This window comes from Protopterus annectens, chromosome 7.part0 (assembly GCF_019279795.1).
Source record: "Protopterus annectens isolate FY-2018-M chromosome 7.part0, PAN1.0, whole genome shotgun sequence".
Taxonomy (NCBI): Eukaryota; Metazoa; Chordata; order Ceratodontiformes; family Protopteridae; genus Protopterus; species Protopterus annectens.
This window is the reverse complement of record NC_056739.1, coordinates 1,246,422,530-1,246,440,205: the sequence shown is the minus strand read 5'-3', so window position 1 is coordinate 1,246,440,205 and position 17,676 is coordinate 1,246,422,530. Positions and strand designations below refer to the sequence as shown.

General features: G+C 38.9%; 1 protein-coding gene across 1 annotated transcript in view; it reads left to right on the top strand.

Annotated features, from left to right (window-relative positions):
- MEGF11 (multiple EGF like domains 11) overlaps nt 1-17,676 on the top strand; it is a 4,956,374-nt gene that overhangs the window by 3,509,169 nt on the left and 1,429,529 nt on the right. The window contains 1 exon segment of the mRNA XM_044077861.1: nt 5,288-5,424. Within this exon segment, the coding sequence (XP_043933796.1) occupies nt 5,288-5,424 (137 nt within the window).

Genomic DNA, 17,676 nt, shown 5'->3' with positions numbered 1-17,676 from the left:
GCAGCACTGACTTTGTGCTTAGCTGTGTGTGTGTGTGTGTGTGTGTGTGTGTGTGCGTGTGCGTGTGCGTGTGTGTGTGTGTGTGTGTGTGTGTGTGTGTGTGTGTGTGTGTGTGTGTGTGCGTGTGCGTGTGCGTGTGTGTGTGTGTGAGATCTTTCTCAGAATCTACATAGAGCCGACTGGGTGTAGTTACAGAAAGTTTTTAGTCTTCTGCTCATGTCGCTGCAAAACTCTACAGCACACAACAAGGTAATGATAAAGAAGAATGCGTACACAGTGTCCAGTCTGTGTCCTCTCAGTATAGCCATTCATCTAGCCATTGTCTGCATTTTTGTCTCACTGAACCTATACAAGTTTCAAACAGTATTACACATACTAACACACAAATCTGGAAATGTTAAATTTGTGATGGAGATTAGATAGTAGCCTTTGTATTTATGCACACAGATTTATATTAGTAGTTTAAGTTTTTAGATAGGCAGAAAAGAGAAAAGCAACAGGTCACTGGTTATTATCTGCCCTCATGTCCAATATTCGGCATATAAAGCTTGCATTTCTGTGACTTTTCAAATGAATGAAGGAATACTTGACAGCTGCTTCTGTTGTCAAGAAATTGAGATGTACATGAAGTAACTGAATCTGACATAAATAACATCTGACTTAACAATATGAAGTTACCAGAATCTAAGATGAGTTAATACCCCATTCAGTGGCTTGTGAGGCTGTAGAGGTCCACAGTTTGCAAGGTGTTTATACAGCAGACATAAACACATTAAGTGCTCTCCTCAGAGTCCCATGCATGCCATAGGTGTTTGTTGAGTGGCATGCAGTGGACTTTAATAATGGAAATGAATTGTGTATCCTTAATGCACTGATGCATGAAGTCTGCACTACAAGACATATCTGTGCATGATGGGAAGTGCAGGCTGCATCATTTCATAAGCAGCCCTGTTTGCAGTACTGGTTTGCATGCATCTTTTATCATGAAAGCAGAATGCCCCCATAGTATTCTCTCCCATAGGCACTTCACATGAACCAGCTCTATAAGAAGATGAAGTAATCTCATTTTGCACATCCCCGGGTACAAAGCAGTTATCTTTTAAACAAAGTGATTTTTTTTTTTGTGAGATGTGGAATCAGCAGCTATTATGTAGAGGGGCAGCATGATATAGCGTTACTGAATTAATGACAGCCCTGTCAAAGTAAGACAGTACCTATACCAGCTTCTAGTTTAGGTCATAGTGGTTTAGAGCCTCATTCATTCTCCCAAAAAAAAATCACATAATAAACAGTCTTGGACTTAGGGGACAGGAGGGTATAAAGCAGTGGTCCTGAATGGTTGATATCCATGATTCATCCAAATATAGTATATGGTTGCTTGCCAAGTACTATCATAGTAAGGAACATGCTCTGCATTGCCCACATGGAGGATCTGTATAGGTCCATCATATTTTCCTCAGCTGTCATCAGCAGGATCATATCTTCTTTAGTTCATTGTTTTGGTGTTTCAGTGATGAAGTCTCTGTACTAGAGAGGAATATCATTAAGTATAAAGATTACACCATGCAAGTTCCTACTTCATTATGAGTGGAAGTTGTAGCGTTCACTACTGTGGGACATGCTACTTTAAGGCATGATTGTATTCTGTGGCCTGCATGAACACCAGTAGAACATTCTTGTGGACTCCTGCATCATTTGACGGTGTGTGGCGATGTTGGACAGAGATGTCATTGGCATGATCTCCTGCATCATTTGACGGTGTGTGGCGATGTTGGACAGAGATGCCATTGGCATGATCTGCTGCATTAGGCGTAGTGAACGCATTTTGAAACAACAACAACAGCAACAGCAAAATGGCCAACACTGCGCATTAAATGGTAAGCAGGGTTTTCACAACAGAAATACCATCTCCAACAAGGCGAAGTCAGGTTGGAATTATCGGCCACAACGCAGGAAGAACAACAATCGGTGCAGGAGATAAATGCTGTGAGTCAACAAAAACTTTTGGCTGTGTTGACCAGCATTAGTGGTGACTTTAAAGTTTATAACTTTTCCTCTTTAGTTATTCCACAGGATTTAGTTGAATTACTGTCTAAAGGTTTTAATTTTGTTCCTTGCTCTAAGCCCGATTTAGGTCGAGTTCTTTGTGATCTCAAATTATATGTACACAAACTGAATTTAAATGTGATGTTTAAAAACACAAATAGTGCATTTTCAAACGAGCGAGTAGCTAGCACATTCAACCCTCCCATTGATAATACTTTAGTACTTTTTGAGAAAATGTCTGAAATTTATTTTAGAGATGTAGTGGGTAACCATCACTGTTATAAGAACAGACATACTGGTAACATTACACAAATTGAAAGGGATCTTATTGAATATATTAGGGTTCATAAAATTCGAGTCATGAAGCCCGACAAAGGTGGCGGAGCTATTTTTATGGACGAATCTGATTACGACAACAAGATGTATGAAATGCTGTCAAGTTCTAATTATATTAAGGTGTCTTTAAATGAGCTTAATCAAGCTCAACAAAAAATTAAAAACGCTTTGAGCGATCTTTTCATCGAAGCTAGTATTACTTTAGACACATATCACTATTTGACCATGCCAGTGCCTCTTACCCCTGCAATATTCGGGGTTCCTAAATTACATAAAAATATTAATAATCCCCCATTTAGGCACATCATTGATGGACGGAAATCCATCACCTATGCATGTGCCAAATGGGTGGACACTAAACTAAAAGAAGCATTACCATCAGAATCTCAGATATGCAGGGACTCTTGGCATGTGTTACAACATCTAAATGACATTCCCTTTGATTCATCTTATGGATTTCTAACAATAGACGTCCGGGACGTGTACACCATTATCCCACAGGGATTAGGTATGGAATGGGTAAGGGACTTTCTTTTATACAAACAATTGCCAGGCCATGACATTGATTTAACTATTACCTTGTTAGACATTGTGTTGAGCAATAATTATTTTATGTTCAAAAGAGAATTGTTCCTACAAAAATCAGGTGTCGCAATGGGCTCCCCATGTGGGGGGAGCTTTGCCAATTGTATCATGGCATTCTGGGAGCATACCTTCCTGTTCCCCCATCCCTGGTTTAACAACATGGTTATTTGGTACACATGTTACCAGGATGATATCTTTATTATCATGAAAGGGAGCCAAGAAGATGGCAAGAAACTAGAAATAATGGGTTCCTTTACATCTTTCCTTGATTTCACTTTTCAATATAGTGAAAAAGGTATTAATTTCCTAGATATTTACTTGGACAAAGATCTGACATACAATAGATATAGAACTAAGATATATAGGAAGCCACTTTATAGCAATGCTTTTTTACACTTTACCAGTAACCACCCATTTTTTCAGAAAAAGGGTGTTGTAAAAAGCCAATTAGTTAGAGCTTCCCGGATGTGTTCTAGTGACAATGATTTTGAACACGAATGTAATTTATTAACAGATATGGTTCTGAATAGAGGATATCCTTTTATGTTAATAAATACCCTAATCAAGGAAGTTACGTATAAGAGGTCAGTTGGTTTATTAGGACCCATTCTGACTAAAGGTTATACACATGATTATGTAGAGGCTGCTGGGTTCGAGAATATGACATTAACTGAATCTTCTACTAAGGCTAACAGCAATTTTCGTACTAGTTTAGTGACTCAGTTCAACAACATATCTTTTCTACTTAGAGAAATTTTAAACAACAATTGGGGTCTCATTATACAAGACCAGGCACTTAACACAATCTTGGGTCCAAGACCATTGGTGGTATTTAAGAAGGCACCGTCGTTGAAAACATTACTCGAGGTGCCATATAAACATTATAAACCCAATAGGGGCATGTATAAATGTGGGCATTGCAATTATTGCAAGTTTATTCAAACAGGGTGTTCATTTTCCATCAGAGGTGTGAAATATTATATTCAAGATAAATTTAATTGTGAAAGCCATGGCGTGGTATATTTGGCTTCATGCCAATTATGCCCAGCGTTTTATCTGGGCAAAACCGAGCGTCAATTAAAGCAGCGCATATATGAACATATTTACGCGATATCCAAAGGTACACCAACTAACACACTGGCAAGACACATTAACGAATATAACACCCATGTTTTTAAATTTACAGTGGTCCAACAGGTTTGCAGGAACCCAAGAGGAGGTCCCTGGCATTTAAAACTAGAGGAACAAGAGTTGTTATGGCAACTTAAAACTAACGCACACGTCCATCCTGGCATTAATGATTTGTGTTCCGTCAAGTGTCTACTTAAGCTAAAAGCCTTAGAACGCTGACTAACATTTATTTATTTATATGTACTTTTCTACACATAAGAATACTTTTAAGTATATTTTATTTTTTATAGATCTATTTTACGGTTGTAGTTGGTTATCATTGTACGGGATTTAATTCCCTTTTCTTTAAAGTTAACCCTAGGATTGGTTCAAGTGTGGTTAGCTTTAAATTTTAATTAGTTAGGTAAAGTAATTGATACTGATTAATTCTCATTGAGAATTGATTGTATAAATGGTTTTAGTGTTGTTTGAGTTATTTGTCTGAGGAAGTGCACGGAAGCTAGTGCATGAATGTGCTCACAATAAATTTTTCAACAACACTTCTGGATTTCTTGGTCTACTGGTTTACTACTGTTTTTTTCATAGTTTGGTCTGTGTTCTGTTTGTTTTCGATGATCTGCTGCATCATTTGATGGTGTGTGGCAATGTTTGACAGAGATTCCGTTGACATGATCTCTTGCATCATTCGACAGTGTGTGGCGATGTTGGACAGAGAAGCCATTAGCATGATCTCCTGCATCATTTGCCGGTGTGTGACAATGTTGGACAGAGGTGCCGTTGGCATGATGTCCTGCATCATTTGATGGTGTGTGGCGATGATGGAAAGAGATGCCGTTGGCATGATGTCAGTGTCGACTTTGCAACGGCATTAATGGCAGCATCATATCCTGCACAGAAGACTCTGCACTCCCCTTCTATATTAGGCTCTTGGAATTTATGGCACTGGGATTGTAGGATAAGGAGCATAAAAGGAGAGGATGTCATGCTTTAGAAGTGGAATTAACCTGAATGGAAAAAACAGAACCCTAAAAAGTACAGGGAAATTAATGTACTTGTTTGAAAGTGTTGCATTAGAAACAATTTTTTATCATTGAAAAAGGTGCATTAGAACTTTTTGTCTGTCTGTTTTGAAATTAAAGCAAACATAATCTTTACTCAGATTAAATGACCAGCTGTGTTATTGTTTTAGGGCTCTGTATGTGCTCAGCCATGCCCATCTGGAATGTTTGGAGTTAACTGCAGCCAAGAATGTCAATGTCACAATGGAGGGCACTGTGACCATGTAACCGGACAATGCCAATGCACAGCTGGGTACACAGGTGACAGGTACCATAATATTTCGCTGAATATTGTATTTTCTTCTAACCTATTTTTCTCTTAGCAGCTATAGCTGTAGTTTATAATGAATGTAATTTATCAGTACAAAGGAGATGTGACTTTGTGTTCTCAGATTTTGAGTGAAAAGGCAAGTTTACTAATAATTCTAAAAAGTATCAGAGATGAACCAACCTTACCAGTATTTATTTCCCTTCACAGTGTTCTGTTTACAGATGTGCTTCTTTCTACTTGTTTATTGCCTCAGTCCTAGTATTGGTTCTATACATAGATAATTCTATGATCGACAATTTGGGTGGCGCAGTGGTGCAGCGGTTAAAATTGTCACCTCACTGCCAGAGGTTCTCTATTTCGATTGTCAGTTGGTGTACCTTCTGTGCAGAATCTGCATGTCGCATGGGTTTCCTCTGGGTGCTCCAGTTCTTTCCCACATTCTAAAGACATGAATCTGGAGCCTTTCTCCCTGGGCTTCTGCTAAAAGTAGGCCCTGTCCTAGTCAGACTCTCCAGGTCAACAAATGTTAAATAAATAAATAAAATAATAAATAAATAAATAGCAGGAGTAGCTTATTTATTTCACTGTACCCTGTCTGTGCACTCAGAAAAAAAGGCTAACAAACACCATCTTCTTTTCTCAGTCAGCAAATATAACTAGGTTTAAATTATTTCTTTGAATTGTCCATTAGGAATGTTGCAGGGAGTTGTATAGTTGTTAATGTCTAGCCTTGGGATTCATAAAGAAACTGTTGTCTGTTTAGCAGTGGTAGTTGACTGCTGTCCAGATCTGCCAGGAATGACATGCTGTAGCATTTATTAAATTAAATTACCTTGTTGCCCAGGGGTCACAGCTTAGGTCATAGATACACAGTCTGTCTGGTTTTCTTCATTTGGAACACATAGCAAGGCTCTGTCAGTACTGAGATGTCAAAACAGTCCTAGACCAACCTCCCACTCTTCCTGTGTTTTAAATGTCACCCTACATACCCTAAACCCGACTTTCATTATGAAGCAGTGTTCATTCCTAGCACATACTCCCTCTCTCCAAATGACATTACAAGGCCATGTTCGTGCTTTTGTTCATTTAATTTGGACCCCCATTCACATCTCCTGTCAGTTATCATGAAAAGAGAGTGCTTCTGCCTAGGATAGACTTCTCTCCTACCTCACCCCAATGTTAAAATAGTGCCCATAACTAAGGGAGATCCTCTACTTTATTGTCATGTTACTACTGTGGTCACACCTTTCTTCAGTTATAACATTACAGTACTATCTATGTGTCGGGTATATCACCCACCCAAATTCTCCACAGCTACAATGTTAAGATAGTGTTTATACCTATGATAGACCCATTCTCACCTCCCATAGGTATAATTTTAGATAATGCTCACATGTAGGTTAGACCCACTAAAGCTCTCATGATAATGCAGTACTCATTTGTACACTAAACCCTTTTTGATTGTTTGAATGTCAACCTAATGCACTTGTCTGGGTTAGTTCTCTGTCTTACCTCCTCAGATGCTGCCCATATGTTTTTGCACCGTTTCAACCAATTAAACTAGTCTATATGAAGCTGCGACATTTTCTTCTGCGAATGTATGTTTTAGAATGTTTGAATGAATCAATGTGTTAATCATTTTATAAGCATAATGATTCATTCTACTGCATAACTTCATTGAGATTAATGTGTGCCTTGTGTAGGTGAAGGTGTTTGGCCTTTTCTGTTGTGTCTCTCCATTTGCTTGAGGCATGCATTCATTTTTCACTTAACCTATGCTCTCTAATATTATTTAATACTTACTACACAATGCTGTGAATAAATCATGTATAATTAATGTGAATCAAGCCATCTCAATGATAGCTTGAGTGCTCCAGTGGAAGTAAATGCTACAATAATGCCCAGTGGAATACATACACACACACACACACACACACACACACACACACACACACACACACACACACACACACACACACACACACAAAACACACACACACACACACACACACACACACACACACACACACACACACACACACACACACACACACACACACACACACACACACTATGCAAATGGATGAATAAATATTTATACAGGCATGTATAAACAAATTACCTCTTGCATTTATATTAAACAAACGTCTAATGTCTGTTTTACAGAATTAATTACATTTTGCTATCTGTTATGTGACAACATTGCACCGATATATATATATATATATATATATATATATATATATATATATATATATATATATATAGCTATCTGAAAGTTTGGGAGGATTCTCCAACAAACTTACACATTAGTTAACAAATACTGATCCAGAAAAATCAATTTTGATGATAAAATAAATCTCTTAACAGCCTGTTTTATGATTTAATTCTTCTGTGGAAAAAAAAACATTTTGTAGCTGAACAATATCCAAGGAAGTCTACTTTCTGAAATACGTATGCAGTCAAGATTGAAAAGATCTGTACAATGTCCACACTTTAAATGGGGGAATCATAATAAATGCAAATCATAAATAACTGACTACATTAATGGGGAACAGCACATTGTACTTACTGAGATAAATGAAACTGTAATGATTTACCATGCATTTCCTGTGGAGGCAATATATATACTGAACAGCATTTACAAGAAATGGGATGGGATGAAACAGGGAAAAAATACTGTGTAACAGCAATAATACTTTGCAGGATGGTGTTCATAATGACAGGCTTTGTTAACAGCTAGCTATAACATTTACTCATTCTGGAGTTGCACTCAGGATAATACATTGACAAAAATTAATAAATCTCCACCCTAATTTTCACTACTGCCAGGGACTGTGCCAAAGAAGCCATAATTTATGACTCCAAATCTTACTACTCAACTGTATTATAAACAGGTACATTGCTTTGTACTGCATAACAGTATGGTAATTTTAAAATCTTACAGGCTTAGTATAATTAGGCCAGATGTTATACCACAAAAATCTGTCAAAGGCATCTCAGACATTCTTATGCATTTGTTCACTTTACAGTGCAGCCCAAAAGTCAAAGTTTAAACAGTTTAATCCAAATGATATCTCAGATAATTTAATTCAGTATGTCTCTTAAGCACAAGGCACATTATTTTGTCACATCATCTTCAGCTATGAAAAAATACTTCCAGTGTTCTACAAGTTAGGGTGCTGTATTGAAAGTGGCAGTACTGCATTAGTTATGGTTTTAGTTACTCAGTACTGCAGTAGTTGTTGATTTGGTGACTTAGTACTGTACTAGTTATGGTTTTATTGATTTAGTACTGCAGTAGTTATGATTTTGGTGACTTATTACTGCAGTTGTTAAGGTTTTGGTGACTTAGTACTGTGGTAATTAAGGCTTTGGTGACTTAGTAGTACAGTTGTTAAGGTTTTGGTGAGAATGCTGCGGTGGTTAAGGTTTTGGTGACTTAGTACTGTCCTAGTTATGGTTTTATTGAATTAGTACTGCAGTAGTTATAGTTTTGGTGACTAAGTACTGCAGTTGTTAAGGTTTTGGTGACTTAGTATTGCAGTAGTTAAGGTTTTGGTGACTTAGTAATGTAGTTGTTATGGTTTTGTTGATTTGGTACTCCAATAGTTACAGTTTTAGAGAATGTTATTTCTCTATAAATAAAATGTCAAGTTAACATTTTGCTTAATGTTGTGATTGCATGAAAAGAATGCTTTGCAGAAGTATTTTGCAGGGACTCATGAAACCAGAATGTCAGGATGTCATTTTACATACTGCTGTAAATGGATAAAAGGAACACAATGCAGAAGTTTACAGGGGGATCTCCTCTGTATAGCCATGCAGCAGCATATATCCCCCACTTCAGTCTATTTAAATATAACCATTTACAGGTTGGAGGACCTTCACTAAAGTAATTTGGCCTTGCAGTGGTAATATATGAATTGGGCGGGGGGTCAATAATCTCAACCCGGTAACACAGGCAGAGTAGGAGTGTATAGCATGCTGCAGAAATGCTTTTGCAAAATACTCCCTTTCCATGTTACAGCATTTATTGAAATTACAAATCAACATTTTATTTTTGGGAAAATAAAATTCATTAAAAGTAATTTTGATGTGATGCCATACAACCTAAGTGTAAAGTTTTATTTACTGAACTATAGCAACATGGACAAAATTGTGATGATGTTATTGAGGTCTGTGAAACTTTACTTAATTTTCAGAAACAGCTGTATTGTAATTCGGGGACATCCTAGTTTAAAATCATTAAAAAGCTATTGAAAAGTATATGCGGTAAAAAACACTGAAATCTGAATCAGTTTTGTTTTGAGTAGTTGTAGTCTGAGTCTGTCATTTTGGTCATTTCTAGAATTTCTTAATGAGATGCTAGAATATATTTTAATCAGATGCATTTAATAATATGTGCAGGCATGCATGTTTATGAACACAATATATTATATTTCTAAAAGACATTTTAACAAAACTTTCAACAAAACTCAAATTAAATTCTAACTAATGCTGCAATGCAAGTGACCTTAAAAAACAGTCCCCGGGATTCATGAAGCTTGGCGCAAGGCCGGCGTAAGGCCTGCGCCGGCCACACGGCATATATATGGTGTAGTAGTGCCATATGCATATTAATGAAGGTGCGCTGCCACCACATCCACGTGCATAGAAAACGTGCGCAAGTGCATGGGGCGTGTCAATGTCGGCTGTCGATGAGCAACCTAAATTGCTGAATATTATAGTCTGCCTGCAATAGTAATTGCACCTATCAGTGTCTGTGGATAATGAAACGTATTCAAAGCATGCAAGACAGTTCCTGGCCACACAAAATCGAGAATCAAACAGAAATGCACGCAACACAATATGATTTTCCATCCTTGGAACAAATGATATTTATAATCGTGTGTCCGTAATGTACTGCACTGTAACTAGTTAAACCCATTGGAAGTGAAGTGCATCATGTCAGCGCACCGCTAATACACACTTTCAGACCCATGGGCAGGGTCACCAGCAGTCCCACATTGGTAGTGATAGTACACAGCTGGGCAGTTGTGGCCATATAACAATCGTAAAGAAACCTGACAGTCCATATTGTATACCAAAATCACACAAACATATGAATATTAAAATGTGCTATACACATGAACAGGAACGTAACCGGCACATACACATAGGATGGTATATGCAGAACTGGGACATCCAAATGCAGAACCCATGCATGCATAATGCAATACGCAACATCCCCTGTATACCACATAACCCGCACCCATGTCCGAATGTCCACCAAATCCAGCCATACTTAGGCTACCAGCCTTGCACAGCCGTACACCTACACATAAGGGAGTATCACCCATATGCAGTAGGAAGTAACACCCTAGGCAGTGTCAGGATTGCAAACTATGTATCCCACGTTTGTAAACATCCCATCACAGTTTCGTAAATCCAAATGCCCGTGCGTTCATGTTTTGGCAAAATGTGTGTACATCCCACGTGGGATAAGTAACCTGTTTAAACATCAGAGTTGTTTACACGCCACAATGTCTAGTACTGTACACATCTGGACAAAAGTTGTATGCGTAGTCACGGTACTGTTCAATTTCCAGACGGACATGCAAAACATACCACGCAGGACGGAACACTTGTCCACCATGCAGGTCTCCCCACATGAATTATCGACAGAATATATTCTACACAATCACATACCGACACCACACCTCTCAACCTATTACAGCAACAAAATCTGGACAAAGCCTAAAATGATGGGTGGACAAATAGGGACAGATGTAAATACTGCTCTCACAAACTTCAAAAGTTCACAGAATAATAGTATGTACATTAGCATGAAATGTTGCAAAGGATGTGGGGTAGTCCCCGAGTATTACAGAGGTCCGTACATATTTACAGTAACAAACCTTCACATTTGTTTACTGTACTACTGCATACCTGTAGTTAATTCATGTCCAAAATAATAATCCTTGTATGGATGAATACAGGAAATAGTCAAATGTGAATGGGAACACCACTCACCGTGGATTATGTATTGTAACAACCCCCACCCATATTATGTATTGCCAACATAATAAGCTGCTGACAGGTGCCCAAACACCTGTGTCTGTAAACATAGGTAAAATGTATAAAATGGACAAACTCTGTCCATGTGCTTTGTCTGACATTTGAACACAGTCAAGGCAGTTCCGTTCACCAGGCAGACAAGCCTAAACCCAGATCACCACATGAACACCCTGACAATCAAAGACTTGTATATGCCAGGACTATAAGCCTTGGAGTTCTGAATATCCCTGGAGTGATTAAATACGCAGCTTGGGTCCAGAGCAGTAGGGAATAGGGAATGTGTAATATGTAGTACCATGTTTTTCCCAGCAGGAGAATGGATGCCTGTGTTGTAAGCGAAGCGGTGAGGCATATGTTAATGTAGCTATGTACTATGGGTATGCATATAAATGAGTCAGAACACCAATAGTATAGTGGTTACAGCATCCGGCCAATGTGAATGCCGCCCCGGTTCAACTACGACTACAGCACATATAATGTTAAAGTGTAATGAATGCATCTGTGCTGTACAGACATTTAAATATGTAAAGGTGAATGTGTGTTTCGATATGTCCGTTAACCGGATTACAGATGTTTTACTGGTACTTTCATAAGTAATAAAGCCCACATAAGCACAAAGACTCATAGTAAACATATGTAACCCACAATACGGATATGCAAGTGCGCCTGCGCGTGTGTAATCCGCTCACAGCATAGCAAATGAATGCTGTTTTCCACACATTATTTCTATATATGGATATATACATTTGTGTATAGATATATATCCACAGACTTAAACTAAATAAATATATGAAATAAAGAATGTACAGACATATATATATATATATATATATATATATATATATATATATATATATTTATGCCTGTACAGTCTGTACATACAAACACATACAACATTAATTGACATATACATAACAAACATATAAACATATGTCCTTGTAGATATAACACATATACAGAAATAGGTTACATCATAGCTATTATGGATGGACATACAGACATGCAATAAAGGTAAATACACTGCTGCTTTCCAAAACATTGCCTGGAAAGTACCAGTGTGCCAGATCTGCACGTTCTACTCTTAAAACATGGCTATAGGTGTCCTTTGCAGGACTCCAAAAATTGTGAATCTATACAGGCACCTTCCTGTAATGATTGCTGCAAAGAAGTGTCATCCGCAACTACAGTATAGCTGTACATGCAACAGTAGCTTGTGCAAGTGTAATAACACATGGGTTGACAGAATGTATGACATATGTCTATGCAGAGAATGGATAATGCTTAGAAATGTCTTCATACTTTATTATCGCTCACATTAAATATGTCTTATGACTACTGTGGTGGGGTGTCAGGTATGGGAATCATGGGTATGCAATAATGGGCCTAGGTGCCTAGGTGTTGGTTGGCACAGATTTATTAGGTCCGCCCCATGGGAGTGATTAATATTCCTATGTGGGTATAGCACACGCCTATATCTTCCAGAAATGAAGTACCCATCTACTGGATATTGTGTAAACCATTGGGGGAAGACGTAGGGACTTATATCAGTGTCTTGTAAGCGATTATCATGGACATACATGCTTACAACTAAGATGGTAACCATACCCCTCAACCTTTCAGAATAAGACATCTGGACAAAGGCATTTTAAAATAAGTATAAATAGGGAATATTGTAAACATTCCCCTTACAAAGTTAGAACGTAGATAGAATAAGGGATCATTCATTAGTATGAATGTTTTGAGGGTTAGTAATTATAAACTACTAATGTCTGTCATTATTGTCTAACTCAACAGTCCCTAATGACTTGCCACTAAATTACCAGAAAGGCACAATATTATGAAAAAAGGAACAAAATTATAAGTCTACGTTCGGGACATTTACCCAAAATGTGTACAGTTGAGAGGTATGAAGGTAACCCTGTCCTAAATAAATGTACCGAACTAGTGAGATTAGGTGGACAGGTGTGAAGAAAGACGTGATGACAAATGACAAAACATGTATAAGTCAAAAGCATGTACCTCGATAAATGTGATGAATACTTATGCCCTGTGATAGTCAATGTGGAATGTTAATAGAAACAAATTAAATGTGTCCCTCAGGGTGTTATGCAGTGTCCCCGATACAGTGTTCAGTCTCCCACACTCGCGTGTGAGGTCTGCCACTGACGGAAAGTGCAAATACCGGCGAACACATAAGGTAGATGATAGCAGAATATGTTATGATTAGCACCTGTTGGCTTTTGTGAGGAACACAACACTCTGGGCGGGTGAGTCCTACAAAAGGAATGTAATGGCATCTGGCCTGTGATTTCTTCATATATTGTGTGTAATGGTGTAATAAAATGTTATATCTTGTATCAGAAACAAATACATGTTATAGGAAACAGTATTATCGACTATACTACTACAAGAAACATCTGAAGGTATGAAAAGCGCTGAAGTAGTCAGTTTAGTATTGACCGCAGGTATGTGTTGACTTGTCAAATGTCACAGCTGTATATATAGTTCCTATAGGGCTGTCACCTCTACAAATGATGAAAGTAGGAGCTGCTCTGTAGAAATGTCAGACGTAGCAGGTCAAAACATACCTACAGCCATGCATACCCCACAAATAGACATATTAGCACACAGCAAAGCTTAGGCCAGGATTCATGAAGCCCTGGCCAGTGTGTACGAGTAGAGTAAGAGTAGAGCAAGGCAAGATGTCTGCTGAGCTATTCAGCAATATCCTGTAGGGGTGTGTAAGACAGCCCCTAAAACAAACGTTGCACAGACAATGTTAGGATATACAAATTACCCCATTTGTAGGTGAAAGCTATGCAAATGATGTAAAATATGCGATACATGAAACAGTAAGCTTTCCATGCAAGAGTAGAGTTATGTGCAGAAATGTACCCGCATGTTAACAGAGTAACATTCTGCAAGTAGCTAATCGGAGCAATGCCAGCTGCAAATAAAGGATGAATGTAGTTGAAGAAGCATGCCAATGGCCAAATATAAGGCCAGTGTCATGTTTTTCCATTGGAAAGTAATAAAACTCCAGTTGTCCTCCCCCGATCTCCGGTGTTTAAGCGTAGCGCAGCAGCGCAAATATGCGCTGCACTTACAAAACAAGAAAAATATGTAAAATATACATACAAATTGTAATGTTAGTTAAAAGGTAGTTCACCATGCAGGTGAATGGCAAGCTGAAGACAACATGGCTACTGAGTAGTGGTTGCTATGTGTGGAAGCGCACTTTCAGAGATGTAACCAAGCATTAGTAGGCAATCCTATGCAATTGAGGCTGAGGATAGTGAATCATAATTTGTCATGCCATATGGGCTAAGCCTTTATAGTGTAAGAGTAGGTTAAGGGGACTATCAGCGTAGGAGATAGGTGACATCATAAGTGTGTATGTATAAAACACTGTAGTCTTATTGGAGCAGTGTGTCACATGTTTGCTGTCAGTTACTCATCAGTGGAAGAGGCGTGTTATGATTTATCCTAGGTAAAGTCAGGAAACTGATGGTTTATGCCATGGATATCACTGAAGTTCCTTGCAAACCTGCTTACAGTGTGTTTGCGCCTGTGCGCGCCTGTAAGCCCGAGTAAGCATGTGTGCACGCGTGTCTGCCTGTGTGCGCGCGTTGAAGAACGAGTAAGCTAGTGTAAGACTGTTGAAGCCTGTGTAATGTTGTGTAAGCCAGTGTAAGTGTTTGTACACATGTATAGGCCTGTGTGCACGCGTGGAAGCGGATGTGCACTTTACTGTGCTCCTATGCGCGACGCTGCTCACTGTGGAAACAGACAGTGAAAAGGAAAGTAAACAGATAGCAGTAAGTTAACCAAGGAGAACTACCACAGCTAGCAGGTGAAAACAATCAGAATGAGCATATTACTCAGCCAGTACAGTAGGCCAGCACAGCACAGCACTTACAACTCTACAAACAGCATTCCACCATGTTTTTCACAGACACACTGCAACACTGTAGTATACGAAGAGAACTGAAAACTGAAAAAGCTTAACTGAGACAACATAATGTTAGGGGCTGCCATTGCTATTATACGTCAACATATGCAACATGTGGAGGGTTGTGCCAATGTGAATGCTGCTCAGCAACACACAGTGAGTAGATGGAGAAGAGTGTGCAGGCACAGGGTAACCTACCAGGGGCTACATGAGCTGGAGATAGTAGAGCGCTATAGAGTGGACAGAGACCTCCTGCAGAGGACTGTGGAGCTGTGCAGGCCATGTCTCACACACAGAACCAGCAGAGGGAAACCCATCCCAGTGGAACCCAAGGTATGTGTTGCCCTAAGGATACAAGCAACAGGTACCTTCCAGAGATCAACTGGTGATATGATGTGGATGTCACAAACATCAGCAGCCAGGGTACTGCACCAGTTCATGAATGCCATGTCAGCACATGTCAGTGATCATGTATATATTCCCAATTCCCGTGAGGTATTAGGCAGCAATATTTGTCTTTTCCACACAATAGTGGAATAACCTGAGTACTGGGTGCAATACACTGCACGCACATATGCATCAAAGCACCAGCCAGTGAATGTGGTAGGGCCTACATCAACCACAAGGGCTTCCCCTCCACGAAGTGGTGGTTTGTGTGTGATGGCCAGCCCATAATACTGAATGTGTGCTGGATGCCCTGGAAGCTGCAATGCTTCCTATATGTGGCATCTGACGCAGCTGTACAAAACATTTGGCAATGGGGACAACCCTCATGGTCACCTAGTGGGGGATGCTGGATGTGTGGTTCAACTGTGGCTGATGACACACGTCATAAATGCAAACACACATGAACAGGAATGCCATAATGAGGCACACGCACAAACAGAAAATGTAATCTAGCATGTGTTTGTGTTGCTCAAGTCACAGTTCTGGTGGCTGGACACATCTGGTGGAGCATTAAAGCACCTGTCAACTACATGTACCAGAATTGTCTGTGGCCTAGGTCATCTGTGTCACACACACACACACACACACACACACACATGACAGTTTATATACATAGTGTGAGTGACTGTTCATGTATGTGTTTTACTGCAGAACAGTTCAAACACAGCAAAGTCTGTCAATAATGGACATTCATCATAGTTGTACAACCACCTTGGTGGATATGCATGCAGACCTCTCATTGCTTATGTGATACAGTGATGTACTTCAAAATACCATTTTAAATGCAAATATCAAATGACAAATGATATAGCACTTGTCTATATGTACACATTGTTACCCATTATACATATTGGGGTCTAATACCTATGTGTAACTGTTGGTATATTATGTGTAGTAAATGTGGATAACTAACTCTTTTTAGCCTTATAGGTTTACAGCATGGGTTGGATAACACGTATCTGTCTGTATGATACCCTTGTGTAGAATAACTGTGTCATGTGCAGAATGCATTGTAGGCCACAGTATGAATTTCCAGATGTGGACAGGAATATCCCTATTGTCTTTGCTTATAACTAACATGGCTATATGTCAAACAGTAATGGTCCCAGCAATGTGTGGCGGTCAATACCAGTGCTTACTGGTATAGTATAGTACATGAAGGATCCACATGCTACTGTGTGTCCTACATGTGTGGGTCAGTTGTGAAGATATCATATAACAATTGGTTATTCAGACTGTTGAGGTTGTGTCCACTACCATAATGCAAAACAATCACAGATAGTAACAGTATCACCCACAGCACCATGTAAAACCATATCAATCACACATGTGTAGACAAGTACAACAATATGTGTATTATAATGCATACTGGCTACCAATAGAAACTATGAAGTGTTAACAGTGTGTAATACAGGGCATGTCACCATTCCAATGTGTCCACTATACATGTACATGCAGACAGTGCACCTTCACCATGTTCACAAATAAATACATGAAAATCTGTACTACACACATCACACACGTACTGCACACTCTGAAACACATGCTGCCAATACTACACACGTCAGTCAAATGGCACATGGATGGATAATAAATCTTCAGAATTAACTGTGCTGTACACCATACCACACTGATGATCATAGCTGTAATGCATCATGCCTGCTTACATACACCTAGAAGGAAATCACACTTTGTGTTAACAACATTTTAACATTATTACAGTGCTATGAAGCCACCCTGTGCATCAGCACCATGTTACACCATTCCTGCATCAGTGTTACACATTACAA